The sequence below is a fragment of the Suricata suricatta genome, chromosome 2 (assembly GCF_006229205.1).
Source record: "Suricata suricatta isolate VVHF042 chromosome 2, meerkat_22Aug2017_6uvM2_HiC, whole genome shotgun sequence".
Taxonomy (NCBI): Eukaryota; Metazoa; Chordata; class Mammalia; order Carnivora; family Herpestidae; genus Suricata; species Suricata suricatta.
In genome coordinates this window covers 122,923,977-122,947,029 of record NC_043701.1, presented here as the reverse complement: position 1 = coordinate 122,947,029, position 23,053 = coordinate 122,923,977, and the positions used below count along the sequence as shown (strand labels likewise).

At 42.2% G+C, this 23,053-nt stretch overlaps 1 protein-coding gene across 1 annotated transcript in view; it reads left to right on the top strand.

Annotated features, from left to right (window-relative positions):
- The window catches only part of CCDC6 (coiled-coil domain containing 6), a 109,874-nt gene that overhangs the window by 30,729 nt on the left and 56,092 nt on the right, over positions 1-23,053 (top strand). The window contains exon 2 of the mRNA XM_029931726.1: positions 20,539-20,688. Within this exon, the coding sequence (XP_029787586.1) occupies positions 20,539-20,688 (150 nt within the window). The remainder of the gene's footprint in view (positions 1-20,538; positions 20,689-23,053) is intronic.

The window sequence follows — 23,053 nt, the reverse complement described above, 5'->3', positions numbered from 1 at the left end:
CCACCCAGATATCCCAGTATAATTTCCTTGTTTTACATTAGTTGATTAGCAACCTGAATTCTCTTCCCTTAATTCCAGTTGGTCATGTAAGTTATATGGGCACAGGTTCTTGGATTTGGGACGAAGACATCTTTTTTTTTTTTGGCAGGGAAGGGCATTATTCTGCCCATGCTAGTCTCCTGTTCATTGATGTATTGGTTCTTTGTATTTGTGTGGATGACAATTCAGTGAACACCTTCATACATCAGTCTCTGTATCTCTCTGGTTGATCTATAGACCACCTTTCTGTAAATGGAATATTTCAATGTGATTATTTTAATATGTTTGGCAGAAATTATCAAATTGCTGGAACTCTAGTCTCAAGTAGTAGGGGAACAGAAGGCAAGTTTAAGGTTAGAGCCAAAGAGAAATTTTCAGAACTGGGAGGAGACCAATTTGTTCCTTTGTTGCATTCCTGCTAGAGTTTAAGGTCTGTCTCTCAGTACAACTTTATTATATTCCTTGTGCCTTTGACGCCTGCCCTACACGTTTATTGCCATATATTTGTTAGATAAATTAGTAAGGAAATGAGTATATATACTTAATACAGACACATACACTTCATTATTAAAGTCCCTGCTTTCACCCTGTTTCTTTTCCGGAGTTAAGTATCAACAGGGGCTCTGTCTGAATGACTAGCCTTGGTTAATTTTGCAGCATTTTGGATGTTGGCAGCTGTTTTGTGTTGAATGTAATACTGCCTCTATGTCACTGAAATGGGGGACATTTATTCTCATGAAAAGCAGTTAAGATGTATCTGGGTGGTTTTAGCTGTTCCGTCTTGCTAAATTTGAAGGGTAATTATCTATGTGTCCCATGTATTGTCTTCCTGCTTCTCCCCCCATACGAAAACAGTTTATTATAAAATCTTCACAAATTCATATAAATACCAGTTGCCAGAAACAGTGAATTATACCTAGAGTTATTTTGAAGTTGGGAGAATAAAATGGCATGTGTAAATACAGTCCTACTGTTTCTTGTCCCTGGGGCCATATGTGTTTGAGAGTTAAGGATTTTTTGTGGTGAGGGTGGAGGTGCGTTAGTTTCCTATGGCTGCCTTAACAAAGTGCCACAAGTTTGGTGGCTTAAAACAACAGAGATTCATTCTCTCTCAGGATTCTAGGGGTTGAACGTCTGAAACCAAGATTTTGTAGGGTTGGGCTCCGTCGAACCTTCAGGGGAGGACACCCCATGCCTCTGCCAGTTTCTAATAGTCCCAGGCGCTTCTGGCTGTGACTGCAACACTTCAGTCTCTGCTCGGCAGTCACATGGCACATCCTTATTCGGTCTGTTTTCCCTTCTTATAAGGACGCCAATCATACTGGATTAGGGCCCACCCTAATGGCCTCCTCTTAATCTGATTATATCTTCAAAGACCCTATTTCCAAATAAGGTCATATTCACTGGTAATTGGAGAAAGGACTTCAGCATATCTTCAGTCAGGGGATGGGAAGACAGTTCAACTCCTAACAGGTAGGGTATGGAAAGGTAGTGTTGGGCACATGCCACATATGACGCCTCTAAATGGGTTGGAATCCCAGTTCATCAGCAAACACATCAGCAGAACATGTGATGAGTCACACTAAGTGTGATAAAGCTACGCTGCCTCATGTCATTTTAGATCAGGCTTTGCCCCCAAATGAATGCAGTTCAGGCTACTTGGCTTTCTGCCCGATGGTTGCAGCTTTTGGTTTGCAGAGTGTTTTGGAGTTTGGAGTCGCATTTAAAAGGTTGGGGACCTGTGCGAGGTTTTCACCTTAATTCCTACCAGAAGATTACTGAGCATCAGGGGCAAGTGACTAGTCATATATTACTTAACGGTTATCCTCTTTGACCAGATGCAATGACTTAGGCCTCGGTATCAGGGAGGTAATGTAGTTTGACCACTGTATCTTCATGTGCTTCCAGATTAGAAATTTTATGCTGCACCGTAAACCCTTGTTAGAAGTTAAACCATCTCTCCCTCCTCCCTCACAGAAAAACAGAGAACCTTCATATGCCAGCCCCCAAATCACAAAGCCAGTCTTCCAGTTTAATCAAAGCATCACGCCTTTCCCCTCTTAAGAGGAATTGGCTTCAGTAGAAAGTCAGCGTAGAAGCCAAACCCCCAGACATTTGAACGAGCAAGCAGATGACGAATGGGGGAGTAAATTGGCTAGCATTCTCTCACCTGCAACTGCGCAGGAAGCAGACACAGCTTTGTAGCTGCGAAGAATGTCGGAAGCAGTTTGCTTTAAATCCCCATATCTTAACTCTGTATTGAAACCCAGCGCTGGGGAATCTGCTGGAAGGAGCGTCCAGCTAGTACAGGAGGATACAGTTCAAGCATGTTCATTGTAACAGTTCTTAGGTGGAAGTATTGGAAACATCTGGAATGTCAAGGAGATTGGGCACATCAGTGAGATAGCGTATTTCCAACATCAAAAATCACTGGAGGAACGTTTAATCACAGAATACTTAAATATAGTAAGCAGAGTAGAGGGATGGAGTGCCTGTAATGCGAACTGATTTTATCAAATTGTAGAAAGGACGCATAACCATGTTCACAGTATTTTTTATAGTGGATTACTTATTTCTTAGGAGTGTTTTCTACTCTCTTGTAAGAAATCTATTTTCTTTCTCCATCTCTCCCACCCTACCCTGCCTGCCGTGATCTGGGGGCCTTTTGGGTTGGCGGGAGAACTGTATTCCCTTATGGTTTAACCAGAATACTATGTTTACTGAGGGTTTAACCAGAGTACTACTCTTTCGCTGCTAATTGTCCACTGAGTTTGGAGGATACTTCGTAAGAGTCGATGTTCAAAGCAGGGTAAGGGCGAGGGCAGGATGAGGAAGATGTGGGAGGAGCACTGAGTGGAGAATATTTTGGTTCTCATTCCCACTGATTAGCCATCTTTCTTGTCCTCAGTGTGCTCTGGTGACAAAAGGTTTTCCCTAGAGTTCCTGTGGAGAATGTGACTGATTTTTGTCAGTTGCCATGTCCTAAGGGACTTTTGATTCTCTCAGTGTTTTACAGAGAAAGAAATGCAGGCGTAGGGAAGAAGGAAGCTTGCCAAGGTTAATTAGGAGTTAACAGCAAAGCGAGGACCAGAGCCAAAGTCTCCCAACTGCTAGTGCCATGTCCCTTCTCTGCTGGGAACCCCAGGGCGCCCCCTCTTCAGAGCTGGCCCACTGTGTCAGGAGAGTAGTTCATCTTTTATTTTTTCCCTAATGAATATTGGGTGATGCTACTGTAATTGGTAGTTTATCTTTTCTTTTAATAATTCTAGGTGATGCTAATGTAATGTTGGTCCGGGGCTTATAGGCAGGGCCCCCCCTTCTTTGCTGTGTGTGTGTCTGTGTGTGTGTGTGTGTGCGCACGTGTCTGTGTGTCTACACATAGAAATGCAAAGCAAATAGTCATGTTTACAGAACTTTGTGCCTAGTATGCACAAGGCACTGTTCTCAGCCCTGTGGATGTTGTGTGACAAATTAGCCCCTTAACAATCCCAGAGGCACTATTAAAATTTGTTGTGTGCAGTTCTATTAATTTTAAAAATATTTACAATGATTTATATACATGATGTTTATATGCATTTATGATATAATAAACTTATAATTTTTATTATTAGATGAATGCATCTTGTATATCCTTATTAAATAAAACTTTACTCATGGGATCATAATACATATCCTCTTGCCTTTTGCCATTTTAATTTATTATATCTTGTGGGAGCTTTTAGTTTCTAGATCTGCTTCTCTCATACGAATGAGTTTGCATCTCAGGAATTATACTGGGGCAGAAACTAAACTGATGAAAGGGAGATGCAGACTCCAGAGGCTCTGCGTTCTCACTGTCACTCACCAGCCCCAGCCCCACAGTGCTCGCCAGCCTCCGCCTCCCGGGTCGCTGCTCCGCCATCTTGTGTGGGGTTTGCCTGCCTCTGGCAGGAGCTGCCTCGTGGTCGCCAGGTGTGAACCCAGCCTGTGGGAAGGAGGAAAGTGGATGACCAGACTTCCTTTTTAAAGATGTGACTCCAGAGTCGCATGCTGCTTCTATTTACCTCTTGTAGACCAGAAAAATGGTCTCTGGGCTCAGGCTCACCTCACTCACAGAGAGGCAGGAAAATGCAGTCTGGGTGGGTAGTCACAGGTCCAACTAGAGCATGAGGAGGTCCTGCCGTGGACCGGAGGAAGAAGAAAGTTCAGGTGGGGGGGGAGAAGAGGGGACAACAGTCACCTGCTGTCGGTTATCCTGAGCAGTGTGCAGCAGTGGTGACAGGAGAGGAGAATGGAAGTCAGAGCTTTCAGGTAGAGGGCTGTGTTTTGGTATCACTGGCATCTGGGGAAGCTGACGTGGGGTGTGGAAGGCTGTGAAGGATCTAGAATTAGTAGACCAGCTGCACCAAAGGCAGTGATAGTACCTTATTCATTTTTCTGTCACAAGAACCTGACTCAGTGCTGTGACCATCAGCTAACCAACAGAAGAGTGAGGGAGAAAAGTTTTGGAGATTAAGAGAAGGCTTTCCTGCATTTTAGAGAGTGCCCATGTATCCTGTATTTGAGTGCTTGCTGTATGCCAGTCACAGTTCTAGGCTGAAGCTGCAGCAGCCACCAGCAGACCCACTGTGCATCATAAGCCCACATTCTGGTGAACAGTGATAGGGAGACAAGAAAAACATTTGAGTGGCATTGGATACTCTGATGGAAAGGAAGCCATGTGGTGGTCTGTGTGATTGAGGGCTGACTTTAGGTTTGGTGGCAGGGACAGCCTCTTTGGGGGGAGGTGAAATGACAGGTAGCTGATCTCCATCTGGTAGAGGGTCCCACTAGCAATCATGAGTGTGGCATGTGTGGGAGTAGATGTGCTGTGTGGCAGGCATGTCGTGAGCATGGTGGGGAGAGTCTGGTAGGGACTCCCATCATGGAGGGTTGGCAGATTACAGGAAGGAATCACTATTTCTGAGTAACCTGAGAAGCCATTGGAGGGCCGTTTTCTGCCTCTAAAATCACTTTGGATGCAGAGAGCGTAGACTATATGAGAGCAAGAGGGAAAGAATCAGCAGGGCTGGCTAGCTGGCTGTTGTCAGCTGGGTAAAAGATGGTGGCTGCAACAAAGGCAACTGGAAGAATAGAAAGAAACATTCTAGATTTATTTCAGTTAGAAACAGGGTGTTCTGATAGATTGAGCACAAGGCAGCAAGGGAAAGAAAAACCAAGGTTTACTCAAGATGTGTTTGGTGTTGTTTATGTTTGAGGTACCTTCATGATCTCCAGTTGAAGCTGGTAAGTAGGCAGTTGGTTAAGAGTCTGGAGATTTTTCTGGCTAAGTAGTCTCATGGCTCTCTTACGGTGCACTTAAATTCAGGTTTTGGATTATACCACTACACTAAAATCATTAGGGTGTGATGGGTGTGAGGTGTGCCCCTTTCTGTGGCTCCCATGGTTTTTGAAAGACAGGGCATTATTTTTAGATGCAGGGTAGTCAGGGGTTGCCAAGATCAGCCCCCAGGTTTGATAATTTGCTAGGAGAACTCACAGGATTCAGTACGCAGTCTTGATCTTGCCTAAGTGAGAGGCTACACAGCAAAATCAGCACAGGGATAAGGTATATGGGTGAAGTCTGCAGGAAACCAGGCATGAGCCTCGAAGAGTTCTCTCCAGCAGTCCTACATGATGTGCTTCCTTCCCCCCCAGCGACAGGTGAGAACACACGTGGAATGTTGTCTATTGGGGAAGCTCAGTAGAGACTCTGCACCCACGGTTTTGCTGGGACTGATCACATAGGCACCCTCAGCTTAATATGCACCACCCCTTTTATCAGGGTAGTGGGAGTCCTTCCCAAATTTATTTCACCAGTCAACAGCTAGCTCGTAAACAGCCTTTGAAAGAATAGTGGGTAGGCCAGCTTCTAATTAGCTCTTTTCTACACTTAGAGAGGGTGACTTTTCTTATCCTGCAGTTTCCTAATAAACTTGAATCCATATTCTCACCAGCCTGCTATGGCAGACCGGCTCCTACGATTTCTTTGACCTGTTTTCCCTCACCCTGACACACCTTTTATTCACTCTGAAAGATTAGGGGACAAAGCATGTGGAGTAAAGCTAATTACCAGAGCGTGTTGTCACCATGCACGTGCATGGGAACAACAGTGTGTACCACCGGGAAATGTGTGGTCTCCCACTTGGCACAGTGGTGGTAGCAGTAGGAAAAAGTGGCTCTGTGCATTTCTTAAAGTTTACCTGTCAGTTATTCAACATTCAGTTACTTTGTTTGGGGAAGGAAATTACAGGGTATCTCCTCCCAAAGAGGAGTTGCTTTGTGGTTCTTGGGCTCAGTGAACAGCTCCTGTTGGCTTTAATAGCGTGCTGGGGAGTTGACTGCTTTCTAGATCAGGATGCTGCATCCCTCGAACCCGGGGAAGACATTGGAAAGGTGGAGCAGGCCGGAAAAGGACTAGGAGCTTTGTGGCCAGTCCAAGGTTTAAGTTAAATTGTAGTCCTGATACTAAGTAGCTTGGATCCTTGGGCAAGTAGCTTGACCTCTCTCAGCTCTTGTTTTTATGTGGGGCTGAATGTGTGAAGTCCATGTATGGATCAAATGAGCTAATGTGTGAAACAGGTCTTTTACAGTGCCAGAAATATAATCGATACTTAAATTTTGACTAACATAACCATATAGTATAGGAATGGCGTCCATAGAGTTAATTATGCATTATAAACACACATATGTGTGTATTTATGTACACACATATGTATATGTGTATATAACATAAAGTTGGTATATTTGTGTATGTTTATACCCTTTCTTTGGCACATGTTTGAGTGCTCATGTGCTAGGCCATTTCTTCTGTTACTGTAGTGGATAAAATACTTACCTTTTTCTTTTGTGCAATGTAATCTCATTTTAAATCCCTTGATTCTTCAGGCTATTTTATGCAGCCAAGATCACTCCAAGGCCAGCTGCTAAATGTATAGATTAATGATGTTACTTTCCTCTAATTGCTAGGAGGATTATGTACCCCTTCCTGAAGGCAGTGATATTCACTGCCATATCCATAGAGTGCCTGCCATGTAGATTTTCTGTCATATGTATCAAATTAAATTTTAAAAAATCTAATCACCTTATTTTCTGCTTCTACTTGTCAGCTATTCTGGTTGGAAACTTAGTGTTGAGGGTGAAGCCAATTACTGACAAGGGATGCCTCCTGGGAGTACTGTTCAGGCTCACCCCTGCCCATGTCAGAATTAGTGGGACATGTTTAAAATGCAGGGTTTCTCATACAAGGAAATTGTGAGTTAGGCACATGGTGAATGGTGCACATGTCCAGCATTCAATCTGGGATAATAATCATTTGCAGTGACTACCAGTGACCGTATTTTTTGCTCAAATTTTTGTTTTATCATTTTTAATTTTCTTCATTATGCCTCTGTCTTTGGGAATGTACCTTTTGGGAGGAAGGATGCCTGTCTTCCTGGCTGTAAGGGGTCTGCCTTCCTGTTCCATTGAGGCCCTTGTATCATAGCTCCCCCTGTTGATCCCTGCGAGTAGGATGTGCTTGCTGCTCACCTTTCCTCTGTGGTGAAACTGAGTAGTAATGCTCATTTTCCGATCATGTCCAGCTGTGGGTATTTCAAATTCCTGTTCTCCAGGTCTTAGTTACTGCCCCAGCACCAAATTTGGAAACCTCAAGCTGTTTGGAGATTCTTAGAGGTATAAAGGGTGTGACATTAGTGGGGTTTTTTTGGGGGGGTGGGGAATGATAGAGGCCTCAATTTTTTATTTTTAATATTTTATTTATTTTTTGAGTAATTTCTACAACCAATGTGTGGCTCAAGCTTGTAAGCCCGAGATGAGGAGTTGTGTACCATACAGACTAAGCCAGCCAGGTGCCCCTAGGGGCCTCAGTTTTAAGAATACATCTCCCAAGAGTGATGGATAACTTCCCCCTTGACTTTTGAGCCACGGTATACCCTGGTGGTGGTAGGATCATCAAGGTAAGGAGGACAGTGGGTGCAAGTTGATGAGTGATGGGAGTCACACACAGGACACTGATATGGCCATTTCTCTCTTTGTGTCTCTGTTCTATCCATCTAGTTTATGATAGGAGTTCTTACAGATGTGTGTGCCTTGAGATTCAGATGTGAGTTTTTTGGTCTGATTTCTTTTTATATATTCCTCAAGATGCTGAGGAGATTACCCATCATGATATTGCAGGATGAGTTCCTGTGTTTGTAATTGGGAAAATGTGTTGGTATTCCACTGGGAGACTATGTATTGTCTAGTGCTGTTAACAAGCAAGAAAATGGGTCTTAGCAGGAAGAATTGATCGTGTATGATCCATAAAGAAAAAAGAAAAGAAAAAGCTCTGACTGTATTTAATTAGGTCATTGACAGTGCAGGTGATCCTGCTTAATACTGATCTAACTTACTAACCAAAACCTAGAGTTGCTCCTCTCTCATGCCGACCATTTACAGAAAAACTTCGAGAGATTTTTAGGAAATCTGTGTCCTCCAAAGAAGGGAAGATGCTTTGAAAAAAGGGAAGTATCTTGATTGAGTAATATTTTACTACTTCTCTCATTAAGAGATGAAATCTTTTTCCTATCCCTTGATCTTGGATTAGACTAGGGGAACAAACTTTTGGCTGAATAGAGCAGCATGAGCAAGCTCACTGAAACTAGCCAAGGGAACACCTATCGAATGAGGACAAATAATATATTGTTGTTCATGAGCATTATGTTTGTGGATGGCTTGTTATATAATGTAGCAAGGTAACTGATAGAATGAACTGCTCAGTGAAAATACTCAGCCAAGGATCCTATTATACCCTCCTTTCCTCTCATAAGAAATCATCAGGGTAAGAAAAACAGTCTTTCACATTTTAGTATAATTTAGGTCAGTTCGATTGCTCTCAGTTGCCAGGTGAAAGGGCTGCTAGTTGCTCGGAGCTGTGTTTTATAAGGAAAGGAAGGCAGCTGATTGATGTCATGATTTATTTGGGGGAAAGTACTGTTTGGGAATTGTGCTGTACTGAGGTAGGGCCTTGAGAGCATTTTGAGTGTACTACCAATCTGGACCAATAGGAGATAACTAATTCAGTGAGAGAAAATGAGAAACTACAAAATACTTTTGAAAACTGTGCCTTAAATTGGTTTCATACTTGAGAGGGGGGAGGGGGGGAAACATTCCTTTATCCTATTTGTATCATATCTTTTTGCTTTTATTTATTTATTTTTAAAGTAATCTCTACAGCCAGCATGGGGCTCAAACTCATGATACCAACTAAGCCAGCTCAGCACCCCTAATTTTTTGTAATTTTTTATAAATTCTTTTTTCATGTCTTATTTATTTTTGAGAGAGAGAGAGAGAGAGAGAGAGAGAGAGAGAGAGAGGGAGAGGGAGAGGGAGAGAGAGACACACAGCCTGAGCAGGGGAGGGTCAGAGAGAGAGAGGGAGACACAGAATCTGAAGCGGTCTCCAGGCTCTGAGCTAGTTGTCAGCACAGAGCCTGATGCTGGGCTAGAACCCACGAACTCTGAGATCATGACCTGAGCCGAAGCCAGACGCTTAACTGACTGAGCCATTCAGGCACCCCTATTTTGTAATTTTTGATTGACTTACAGACATTGTATGCAAAAGACTGAGAAAAAGTATTTATGCCCAGAAATGAGCATGTCTCTTCTGTTAGCCCATCAGTGTGAGATTGAATCAATCTAATAGTAATTGAATTGGGTTTGAGTTTTCTTGGTGGTTGTATTTCTGTCATTTTACCACAAGCTTTAAATTCCTCCAGTATGTTACATGTAGAGTGGGGCCTGTGGTACCCCGTTTTCCTCAGTGTTCTTGCTCTGCCTTCTCAGCTTTTAGAGTGCGTGAATGCCTGGGCTAAGGTGTAATCTTCATGCCTTTGCCCCTTTATCAGCAGCAGACCACTGTGCTTGTTTCTCCTTACTAGGCTCCTTGTAGAGGAAGGGCTGGTTCTCAGTTCCTCGGATCTAGTCTTAGGTTTGTGTGCCTAGAGATACCATTTTCTCAGCCCGTCTTTTCTGTACCCAGTCTCTGACTTAAATCTGTTGTGGGTCTTCAGGACAGAGTCTCCTGCCCTTTCCTCAGAGGCAGTGGATCTTTGCCTGAATCCTGGGGCTGAGGACTTCCTCCATCTGCTCCACACGCTTCTACCTCTGCTCCTGAAGCAGGGGCTCTCCGGCCAGGCCCTGGGAACCAAAGGGTTTGTTGTATCTCCCAGAGCAGCTTAAGCCCCCCCCCCTTTTAAATTGAGATCGAATTCACATACCATGACTTTCACACTTTTAAAATGTACAGTTGTTTTTATTAAGATATGTAGCCACCGCCACTGTTTAATTACATTTTTATCACCTCGGAACTAAAGCTCATACTTTTTTGTGGTCATTTCTCATTTCCCCCTATATTTAGCCCTAGTCAAACCACTACTATACTTTTTGTACCTTTGGTACCTTTTTGCTATAATGAGCAGTGCTTCTTGGAACACTTGTATACAAGTTTCTGCAGGAAAGAAGTGTAGTGTTCTTGAGTGTATACCTAGGAGGTTGAGTCATATGATGATTCTAGGTTTAACCTTGAGAAACGGCCAGACTGTGTTTGCAAAGTGGTAGCATGTTCTGCACCCTCACCAGCACCGAATGAGGTGGGAGCTAGAGCTTTGTAACGCGGCTCTCTGTGGTGGGGGCAGAGTCCTTCCTGGTGCGCCTCTTCGGGGGTCCCGCCTTGTTTTGCCCTCTGTGCTGTAACACAAATTTTAGGATGGTCTTGTCACGTTTCTCAAAAAAAGATCCTGTTGGCATTTTGATTAAATTTCATTGAATTCATGGACTGGGGAAGAATTGACATCTCTTACAGTAATCTGTTCATATATTTTTATGAAGTATATTTCAATCAAGACTTATTTTCCTCATAGAGGTCTTTGATATCTTTTGGCTGATGTATTCTTAGGCGCCTTAAAATTTTTGTGACTTGGGGCACCTGGATGGCTCAGTCTGTAACTGTCCAACCCTCAATTTTGCTCACGTCATAATCTCATAGTTCTTGTGATTGAGCCCCGCCCTGGGCTTCGTGCTGACAGCTGGGAGCCTGCTTGGGAATCTCTCTCTCCTTTCCTCCCTCCCTCCCTCCATCTCTCTCTTCCTCCATGGGTGTGCTCTCCCTTCCCCTCCGCCCCCCATAAATAAATAAACTTTAAAAAAAGTTTCGTGAGTGCCTGCGTGGCGGTAAGCCTCCAGCTTTGGCTCAGGTCATGATCTTGTGGTTCAAGAGTTTGAGCCCTGTGTAGGGCTCTGTGCTGACAGCTCAGAGACTGGAGCCTGCTTCAGTTGCGTCTCCCTCTCTCTCTCTCTGCCCCTCCCCTGCTTGTGCTCTCTCTCTGCCTCTCTCTCAAAATAAACAAACATTAAAAAAAGGCAAATTTAGGGGCACCTGGGTGGCTCAGTTGGTTAAGCGTCCGGCTTCGGCTCAGGTCATGATCTCACGGTTCCTGAATTTGAGTCCCGCGCTGGGCTCTGTGCTGACAGCTCAAAGCCTGGAGCCTGTCTTTGGATTCTGTGTCTCCCTCTCTCTTTGACCCTCCCCTGCTCACGCTGTCTCTCCCTCTCTATCTCAAAAATAAATAAAATATAAAAATAAAGTTATAAAATAAGACAAATTTATAAATAATGTTTATTACTGAGAAAGAGGGAGAGACAGAGCTTGAGTGGAGAGGGGCAGAGAGAGAGGGAGAGACACAGAATTCAAAGCAGGCTTCAGGCTCTGAGCTATTAGCACTGAGCCTGACATGAGGCTCAAACTTACAAGTCAGACATTTAACGGACTGAGCCACCCAGGCGCCCCCTAAATAAACATTAAAAAAAGAAAAGTTTCGTGACTATATTAAATAGTATCTTTTTGAGATGTGTGTTCTATTCCTGGCTGGTATGCACAAAATGCCATGGTCTTTTTCTTCTAATTGTTTGAATTTTCAGAAGAGTATTTAATTTTATTTTTTTTAATTTTTGCAGTTTTTAAATAATGCTGCCAATAATGACAGTTTGTTTTTTTCTTTGCCAGTCTTCTTACTTCCAATTTTTAAAAATTTTATGTGCTGGCTAGAACTTCCTAAAGTATGTTTTGACATAAAATCTGCTTAAGACAGATACTAATCTCCTCTCCACCATTTCGGAGGTTATTGCTTGTGTGGTGTACCTTCTATTGACCTCTACACTTAGAATCCTTCTATCTAAGGTCTTTTAAGTGTTGCTTCTTTCCGCATCTCACTAAGTTAGTTTACTTGTGTTTATTATGATTACTGATAGTTTCCTTTCAACCCTTTCTTTTTTGTACCCTTTATGTTAGTTTTTTTTCTACTGGTTTAGAAGCTCTCCATTTCTATTTGTTTACTAGTTATCCTTGAAATTTTACCTTGCACATTTAAAAGAGATATGTTAGGTCTTTTTAAAAAAATATTTATTTATATTTGAGAGAAAGAGAGGAAGGGACAGAGAGAGGGAAACAGAATCACAAGCAGGAACTTATGAGCCATGAGATCATGACCTGAGTCAAAACCAAGAGTCAGACGCTTAACTGACTGAGACACCCAGGCACCCCAAATCTTTTCTTTATAAATATGTATATATACATGTATATATACATGTATATATACTTTATTTTTGAAAGCATGCACACCTTTGTGTGAGTGGGGGAGGGGTAGAGAGAGCATCCCAAGCAGGCCCCACATTGTTAGCACAGAGCCTGACGTGAGACTCAGTCTCATGAATGGTGAGATCATAACCCACGCCAAAGTCAAAAGTCAGCTTAACTGACTGAGCCACCCAGCCACCCCTCAATCTTTTCTTTAGGAAATATGAGGACCTTAACTTGTTTTAATTCTCAGTATCCGCTTTGACTTCCACTATTACTAATATTTTAGAGAAAGTTTAGTACTTTTGTTACCAAATGGTCTAGCAGAGCCACGAACACAGGAAAGAATGAGTGGGCACTGGCATGCCGCTGTGGCCCTCTACTCAGGGGCTCTGACAGGGCTGGACAAATCGAGAGCACCGCTCCTGGCTGGGTTTGCCGATACTGTTGCCGAAAATCTCAGATAGACTTGTTGCAGGAGAAGCCCATAACTCAAGGGAGGAGGGTTTGGAAAAGAGAAAGGAAGAAATTCATTTCTGGTGCTGGCAGCCAGGGGAGGTGGCAGGCTCAAGCCTTAACAACCCACTTCCCACAAGATGGACACCTGCAGTTTTGTAGGAGAGGTTCAGGGGGTTCCTGCAGGAGAGGAGCCAGGGAGCACATGGTCATGGGTGGGAGTCGGTCTGTGTTCGGCCGTGATCAGGGGCAGGGAAGGTGATTTGGTGAGCTGTGGTCTTCTGGACACACTCTCCCAGCCTGGCAGTTGGAATGTAGTGGTCCTTGCAGAATGGCTTTGTCAATGCCTCAAGAAAATGCAATAAGAGGGGTGCCTGGGTGGCTCAGTTGGTTAAGTCTCCGACTTTGGCTCAGGTCAGATCTCACGTTCGTGGGTTCGAGCCCCGTGTTGGGCTCTGTGCTGATGGCTAGCTCAGAGCCTGGAGCCTGCTTCGTGTTCCGTGCCTCCTTCTCTCTCTGCCCCTCCCCCTCTCATGCTCTGTCTCTGTCTGTATCAAAAATAAATAAAACATTTTAAAAAATGCAATAAGAAATGAGCACTGTGCGTTATATAGTTAGAGCATGAGTTAGGTGAGCTTGTCTATTTCTGGTTTTAACTATTGGGGTTTGCAGGTGAGCAAGAGGGGTCAGTGACATTTTCACCTCACAGACTAGATGCTGTTTTTGTTGAGATTGTCCTTCATTTTTACTGAAAGTCCATCTTGTAGAAGCCTTATTAGCATTGGTCTGTTGGTGATAAACCAGTAATGATTTATATTAGAAATGTGGGTTTTGTTTCTTTCTTGGAAGACAGTTTTCCTTGATAACCTTGTATAGTTTGCCAGGTGTTTCCTCATAGCATTTCGAGAATAGTCCATTGTCTGCTTTCCCTGTTGATGTTGAGGAGTGATGGCCAGTCTGCTTGACTGTTGGTGGATCATCTGTCATTTCTTTAGACTGTCTTTAGGATTTTGTTTTAATGTTGTACAGTTTGATTAAAATGTGTCCAAGCACCAATTCTTGGTGCTCTCTGTACCTATAGATCCACATTTTTCATTAGTTCTGGAAAACTCTCAGGATGTCTGAAGCCATCATCTCTTCAAATATTCTTTCCCTCTTAATCTTTAGTACGATGTGTGTTAAATCTTCTCATTTCCTTCCTGTATGTATTGCTATTTTCCATTTTCTTGTTTCTTCGTGTTACATTCTGGATTAATTCTTCTTTCAGTCTTTGCATTTCAGCTGTGTCAAATTTGCTATTGAAATACAAAATGCAAGATGGATTTAAACATTTATTTCAAGACATTCTGTTTTCTTTTCAAATCTGCCTGATCTCTTGCTGCTTGTTCAAATTTTATTTCTTTGCAGTTTCAGGTAAAATTATTTTATACTTTATGAGAATTTGAATATCTGAAACCTTTGCTGATCTGAGGGTAGGGTGGTTAGTGCGTGTGTGTGGCGCTGTAAATAAATTGTTTCTGTTAACTTATTCGTAGTGTGTTGTGTCCTTGATATGTGGTTTTTCTTTGGGAACTCAGTATAGGTTCTTTCCACTTTCGATATAAACATTCAACTTTGGAATTTCACTTAAATTTCATTTGTTGTTGGCCGTCTTTTCATGACAGTAAGTGCAAACCATATTTTTTGATGGTTCCCCTCTGTTTTTCTCTGGATGTACCATGATTCTATTTCAACTTTTTAGTTAAAGGGAAGGGGACTCCGCGTAAGACTTCACTGCTTTCTCATTAATCCCCCGTGTAACCCTTACATTGTTCTCACCAAGCCTTTTTGTAAGAGTCTTTTGAGTGCTTTCTTATGCAAGATACTGTGCTAATAAGCTCTTTCTGTGAATTATATGAATATATCTTTACAGCCAACCCCGAGGGAGATGCCATTATTTTCACTTCACAGAGTGGTCCAGAGAGGCCACATGGCTCTCCTGGGGGTCACACAACTGGAAGTAGGCACAGGCGTCTTGTAAACCAAGCAGCCTGACACCAGAATGGTGAGGAGTGATCTTCCACTAAAGCACTACAGGTTGATTAAAAAAAAAAACAACAACTTGGTAGCAGAGTCCTTCTTAACCTCGAGATTCTCAGAGATCTTCTTGTCCTGCAAGTCATCCTTTGTTGTTGTTTTCTCTGTCACTCTGCAGTCCTGTAAATGACCTGAGCATAGTGTAGAATACATAGAATAGCACAGTTGCAAGGGCTAATAAGGATTCTGCTGTGATGCCTGTGTACTTACTGATTTTGTTGGCAACACTGGAATGGAAGAAATAAGTACTTTAGTTTACTGATTATTAATTGTTTTTACAGTAAGCCTAGAATGCAGTGTATAACCTTGTGCTTCCACAGCCTAAGTGGAAAATTCCAGTTCTCACCCATGTAATTGAAATAATTTCTCTAGTTCTTCTAATCGAAGAAACAAAAAAGGTACTTCATGGACTTATCTTCTGTGTCATGTGCCACCCACCCCTCCCGCGCTGTTACTGGTGCAGGACCTCTGCAGGGCAGTGCTGGGTGTTGATAAACCCACGGGTATGCCTGGTACTCACCTGATCCCTAGAGCCACCAGCCGTCGCCCTGTGTTCTGTTGAACTCTGAGCATCTCCCAGAATAGGCCACATGTGCTCTGGTGAACCAAGTAGAGGGACAGTGGACAGAGCACAGGGTTTTATACACGTCCCTAGCTTTGTGCTGGATTGGTTCCTGCTATTGTAACAGTGTGGTTTTTGATGCCCTTTGAAACTGAGATGTTAAGATCATTAAAATGTGGATTGCAAGTGACTAGGCAGCAGAACAGTCAATTTAAATTAATAATACATTTAAATAGATTCCTGAATTTAAATAATTAAGATAATAAATAGAGCCTGCCTGGGCTCTTAAGCATAAGAGCTGCAAGGTATCTTAGTTTTATGGTTATTTTGTTATTAAAACAATCAAGCAGTCAACTTGAAAGTAATTTTTACAAACGAAGGCTAATGTGTAATCTTGGTAGTCATTCGTACCGTCTCTTGATTATATCCTTTGCTTATGGTTGCTATTAAATATTGCCTACATTTCTTGCTTGGGAAAACTGTTCTTTTCCTTATGCTCAATAAATCATGAATTGCATCATCCCACATGATTCTGGTTTTGGCACTTGGATTTTCTTGTCAGCAATGAGTGGTGCTGCTAAGAGTTTTTGAATTCTCCTTTCTCTGCCTACCCTTGATCTCCAAAATACTGTTGATAAAGAGCAGAAAGCCTAAACAATCACCTTGAAATCTTCTTTCAAATTTGTGCCCTGATCATAATAGCAGTGGGTCCAAATGAGCTGTTTTCCATAGTCACAGAAAATCGTGCTCACTTTGAGTATGGTTGCCTGAATATGTGGTGACTCAGGAGAAGGTACTTTTTTGCTGAATTTTGGTGTTTATTTTTCCCAGAGTACTTGGTAAATTTCTCCTGTCCCGTCCTTCCCCATCCCCATTTTTTTTTCCCAAACATTGGACTTCTAGTAGGATGGGGAAAGAATGGCAGAGACTTGCTTTCTGCTCCAGTCCTCATATTTACAGACCCCAGTGGTTACTGCTAGGAGAGTGTCAAAATAGCCAGCACTAATATGTGAGTATGGTGTACCAGAGTTCCCCAATTTCTAAACACAGCTTCTCGAACCATGGTGAACATACAGATATGGTTATAGATGTTTTAAAAATTTCCCCCAGATTTTCCCAATTTTTAATTCTACAGACATGCAGAACACAAAGAAAAGGTTTCCTCCTTGAAAGCATTCCTAATTTTTTGTTCATTTTTTCTTTTGATGATTCACTTATTTAGCCTTTGAACTACTGTTTTATTTTTGAATTTGAATCTCCTTAAGTATGTTGACATTTTCAAGCATTTCAGATAAAAAGGGAAATAGATTAATACAACTGATGAGATTTTATGCGGTAGTCTGTTTTATCTCTGCTCTGTCCACCTGCTTTTCTGCCTGCTGGTGCCTGGCGGATGGTGCCTAGGGCTTGGTTCCTAGCTCCTGGGCCAGTCTTCACCGGCCTCTTGACTTCTTTGCGAGGGAATACACTGGAAAGATAATTCGTTTACAGCTTACATAAAAGGCTCGTTTTGGAATTAGGGGGAAAAAAAGCAGGACTAGCGCCGAAATCGGGCCCCTCATGCATGTGGCATGGGAGAGAGCGGCGTGGGGAAGTCGGTGGCACCGACTACTTGTGTGACTCACTGCTCATATTCTGACAGTCAAGTTTCTTACCCCTGGTTGTCAGTACACTCTGTCTAATCTTTCAGAAAATTTCCTCTGAGGCTATATTGGATACAGCATCTTATCTTTTGTCCTTATTTATGTGTTCCTTCCTAAAATAACCTGTGACTAACTAGAAAAGTGGAGAGCTAGGATTTACAGCTTGCGCACCTGGACTTTTGTTCCCACTGCTTCTTCTCTAGATGTCAGATGCTGTGGGAGGCAGGACAACACACAGAACTAAAAAGTGGCAAAAAGTTAGCTAAAGGAGGCCTTTGATGAAATCTGTGTTAGGGCCCCGGTAACTCCCTGGGAAGTTAGATAGGCTTTAACCAGCTTCCACGAGCAGTTCCTCCTGTCATTCAGGGGTCCTGAGTGCTCATTTTCCATTAATGGCTTTGCCTAGAATTAAGCGGCCATTCTAAATGGTGAATAATTTTGTTAGCTAAAGCCTCAGCCTCTTAGGACCAGCCATGTGTCACTTACTTTGGAAGGCACTTTAGACCAGATCCAGGGCTCCTCAATATGTCCCCGCCCCCATCCTTTTAACGTTTTGCTGCTTTTCCTGGGAAGAATTGCAAAGGAAACCAGGTGCTCCGTGAAATACAGGCCCTGCTAATTATCAGCGTGCTTTTTCTTAATCGAGATATAATTCACATACGATAAAATTCACCCTTTTAAGGTGTACACCTCATTGATTTTTAGTATATTCATGAGGTTGTATAAACTGTTAGCACTAATTTCAGAACATTTTCATCACCCCAAAAAGAAATCCTGCACTCATTAGCAGTCATTCTCCATCTCGCATGCACCCCCTCCCCCAGCCCCTGGCAACCACTAATCTACTTTTTATCACAGAGCTCTGTTTTATATTACACTGAAATCTGTTGTCCCTGTAACTTAATGGTTAGATGAAGGGGGAGGGAGGGGTGGAAGCTACATGAGCACACAGTTAGGGCTTAGCCTCTTATTTCCAGCTTCTTCCAGGCCCCAACAGCAAAAAGGGAGGGTGGTCTGCTGAGCCTGAGTCTGGCCCTTATTGCTCGTGACCACACCAGTTGTCTAAAATACCAAGTGTGTGGCAACGCACAAGGAGCTGAGTCTGACCTGATAAGGAAAATAATTTATGGCAAACACCCTTTTCAAATAGTAAGTACGGAATCACCAGCAAAAGCATTACAGTTCCTCTCTACCTTTTTGGTTCTGTAACTTTTAGAATAATCAAAAATCAAATTGTATAAAATGTTGTCAGTCAAAACCAGCAAAGACAGGTAGCTAGTGTGGATATGTGTGTCAGGTGTGCCTCTGGACATCCTTTGGATTCCTGCCCATTGTGCTCCGAGGACACCTGGAGGGGTGTGAGTTGTCAAGGTGGGTGGGGACTCCTCTCAAGGGGGAGGGTAAGTACCCTGGACAGGGGAGTGGAGAGTAGGGCCCTGGGAAGGGCGAACAAAACATCAAGTGTGATGGAGCCCTCAGGAACCTAGGGACACCTTCCTGTGCACTCCTGGATGGAAATAAAAATTTATTAGCTGAGATGTGTTCCTGAGTGTTCACCTCTCCAGGCTTATCCCAAATATGCTCTTAAAGAACTTAGTGCCGAACCTTTTCCCAAGTTTCCACTTTTTGTTTCTCAGTAGAAATACGACATGCTACTGTCTTTGGTAGAATTGTTTGAAAAGCACTTCTGGGGACTGATGGACTTCCTGTTAGCCACTGACAGGGGCGCACAGAGGACAGACTCAGAAGCCCAGTCTGTTTGGGCACGGACGCTGGGGAAGCTAGACAGTATGTCCAGAAATCTAAGCCACCAGACTGGGGAGTGGTTGTCAGAGGTTTTACAATTAAAGGTGCTTAATTGGTTAGTGCTGGTGCCCTTTTGTCTTCTGCCCTCTGACTTTTGTATTCTTGTAAGTGACAGGTGCTTGTGACTTGAAAGATAGAGCTCTTTCTTATTTGACTTGGCTGATGAAACAGGAATGAATTATTTGGGACTAATGCATCAAAATGATGTAGCCTAAAAAGTGCTTTGAGAGGAGCCTGGGTGGCTCAGTTGGTTAAGCAGCTGACCTCGGCTCAGGTCATGATCTCACAGTCTGTGGGTTTGAGCCCTGTGTCGGGCTCTGTGCTGACAGCTCAGAGCCTGGGGCCTGCTTCAGATTCTGTGTCTCCCTCTCTTTCTGCCCCTCCCCTGCTCATGCTCTGTCTCTCTCAAAATAAAATAAAGACATTAAAAAAAATAAAAAAAAAAACAACAACGCTTTGAGTAGAGTTCACTTGAAGCAAGTTTCCTATTTCTGAAAAGATTACTTTCCTTCAAGGATGGTTAGGATTTTTTTGGTGTATTCTATTAAAACATAGGTTGGGGGAGTGGTTCAGCAGAATATTTTCTTCTTGATTGAGTTATTCTGACCCTCTTTTCTTCTGTTTTTAAAATTCAGTAATGCCTGTCTTTCCCTCCAAAAAATTCCCAATAGAGAAATTAATAAAGTAAAAAAATAAAACTCCTCTCATCCACCCTTACTTTTCACCTACTGGATTCCTACTACTTCAATAGCCACTTTATCGCCATTTGGTGTATTTCCTTCCAGTTACTATTCCTTGAGTATATAGTCTGCATTGCTTTTACAATTGCTTATCCATGTCCTTTCAGTCACATCCCCAAAAGGTGAACTTCTCTACTTCAGTAAAATAAAAAGTTGCCTAGATAGTTTTAATGTTATTATAAACCTTTGAGATGTGGTGACTTGCAGAGAGTTATCATGAATTGATGCACAGAATTGGACCTGTGTACCATCTGATGAGCTCTCTGCATTCTACTGATTGACTTTGGGTTGATTCTAAAAACTGTAAAACAATCTTTATTAATTTCTTTGAAATGTTAAGAAGAGGGGCCATTGGTAGTGCAGGGAAGTCCTCTGAGGAGATAGTCAGATTTGCTTTTAGGGTTGCCACTCAGCCCCTCTGGTTTATGTGTCTTGTGGTGTACCGGTTCACAGTTAAAAGTAGAGATCTAATTGAAATGTGTACCCTCTCTGCAAATAAGAACACATTTCCATTAGTAAATTTCCTATTTGCTTAATGTATTTTTTGTTGTTGCTCTGTTTTAATTTTTTTTTCTTTTTAAAACAGCAAGCCAGAGCTGAGCAAGAAGAAGAATTCATCAGTAACACTTTATTCAAGAAAATTCAGGCATTGCAGAAGGAGAAAGAAACCCTTGCTGTAAATTATGAGAAGGAAGAAGAGTTCCTCACTAATGAGCTCTCCAGAAAGTTGATGCAGGTAAATTTATCTTTTTTCGCCTTACATCTTCCCTGCCTGTTTTCCTCTCCAGGAAAAAATGACTTTGATCAAGCACTTTGCTTGAAACATTTACTAATGGGATTGTAGCTAAAGTTCTTTGGAGACTAAAAAGACCAGGTAAAGATGGAAGCAGTGTAATATTCGAGACTCGGGTTCTGTGACTCATCTACTTAGGTAAGGTACTGTATACTGTGGGCACTTGGAGAAGTTTCTGATGAGCCTGAAGCCCTAGCACAGGAGTAATTGCTGTATTTAGTGTTTTGGAAATAGGATGAACACTAAATGTGGAATTTCTTTCTCCTCTATATTGATTCTGTAAGGAATACATAAATATTTTTGTAGCAGAAGTGGGTCTTTTGCACTAAAACATGAGTCTATAAACTGAAATATCCATTTGAGTGGAAAAGTATAAGATATTCGTGATCTGTAGTTAAAATTAAAACCAAGTATGTTCAAATGGGTATATAATACATTACTGAACAAGTAAGTATTAGGTGGTTATTAAAACAATGGATAGGTTATAGAAGACAACACAAAACATACAGGAAGGTTTGATTTTTCTCATTCAGAGCCTCTCATTCCTTTTCTGCCCCCTCCCCCCAAGCTTACAAGTAAATTACAAAAGTAAAATTCGTTTAGGGCATATATTTTGTATGTTACTTACTATGAACTCAAGAATAAGTAGGAGGGGTGCCTGGGGGACTCAGTCAGTTGAGCTACTGACTTGGGCTCGGGTCATGATCTCGCGGTTTGTGGGTTCGAGTCCTATGATGGGGCTAGCTAGCTGGCTCAGAGCCTGGAGCCTGCTTCGGATTCTGTGTACCCCTCTCTCTCTGCCCCTCCCCCACTCTGCGCTCTCTCGCCCTCTCTCTCTCAAAAATAAACATTAAAAAAAATAGGATATTAAGTTTTCATTATCGAGCACAGCTTGTACAAAGTCACGAGCAGGTATAACATTATTCCAGGCGGACGGGCTTTATCAGATGAGAGCGAAAGCTAGGTAGACCCCTTGTGTCCTCCAAGCAGGGGCACCGCTGACAACTTCATTCATCGATTTGGTTGAAGTATGTGTTTTCGTGAGGTTATAATAAAAGGATATTTGAGGCTTTTAAGAAACTTCCTGAATCCTTTTCTTACCTTCCAACATGGACAATTCTGTAAGAAAAGGTGGAAGCTTTGGTAAAGAAACTTTATTGTTAAGACTGGACAGTGGTCTGGTCAACTTTGACCCCATCTTTCTGCCTAATTACTGAATAAAGATACTGTTCCTGTCTTACACAGAATTTGATTTAGATGGTGACTGTTGAAATAGGAAGAGTAGAGGTGGCCAATCATTATTGTCCTGCAGAGATTTATGGCACAGTTTCTGCGTGGAACCCGTTACTGATTCATGCACATTCTGATTTAGAGGAAAAAACGAGGGAGAAGGTTAGTTTGACCTTTGGCTCTCTCTCACCACATCAGACACCTTACTCTGCATATTGCTTCTAGAACTAAAGGGCTGCAGTTACGGTTTGTTTTTCTTAGCTTAGTGTGTAATTGGGTGCCCTAATTTTTAACACTGCAAGAAACAAGTTTTTGCTTTCAATTTAAATGACTATTAGTATTTAGAGTCTTTTACCAAATAATTTATAAAGAAGTCAAAACCTAGTCAGATCATGCTTCTTTTCTCTATAAAAGATTCATCTTCACTGTGAATGGTTCTGTAGTGTGTGGTTTATGATCATAACCCACTTTTTCTCCAAAAACACTGATGTCCCTTAAAATGAGGCACTAAGTAAGAGAACAGAAGAGTCAGCAAACAGTCTGTGCAGCAGAGAAGGAAGTTTGAATTTAAACCTATAACCTGGAGAAATATAGTAATTTTTTTCATAATTCTTATATCCAAAAAAAAAAAAAAAGTCGTTTGGGGCGCCTGGGTGTCTCAGTCAGTTGAGTGACTGACTTCCACTCATGATCTCACAGTCCTTGGGTTCAAGCCCTTTTTGGGCTCTGTGCTGACAGCTCGAAGCCTTGGAGCCTGCTTCAGATTCTGTGTCTCCTGTCCTCTCTCTGCCCCTTCCCCTCTTGTGCTCTGTCTCTCTCCAAAATAAATACACATTAAAAAAATTCTTTTTTAAGTAGTTTTATATTTAGTCAGGAGAAAAAATAATCTTCATATATTAATTTATAATTTTCCAGAGGCATGGATCTTTCTAAAGAGATTGAAAAATATACAAACTAAACAATGCAATAAACTGGTTTTTTGCCAAAAGTAGTATATAGTAGCCCTAGCCTTCATGTGGCCAAGTCAAAACAAGGAATATATTGGGAAGGTGTGATTCCTTCCTACTCTAGAAAGAGC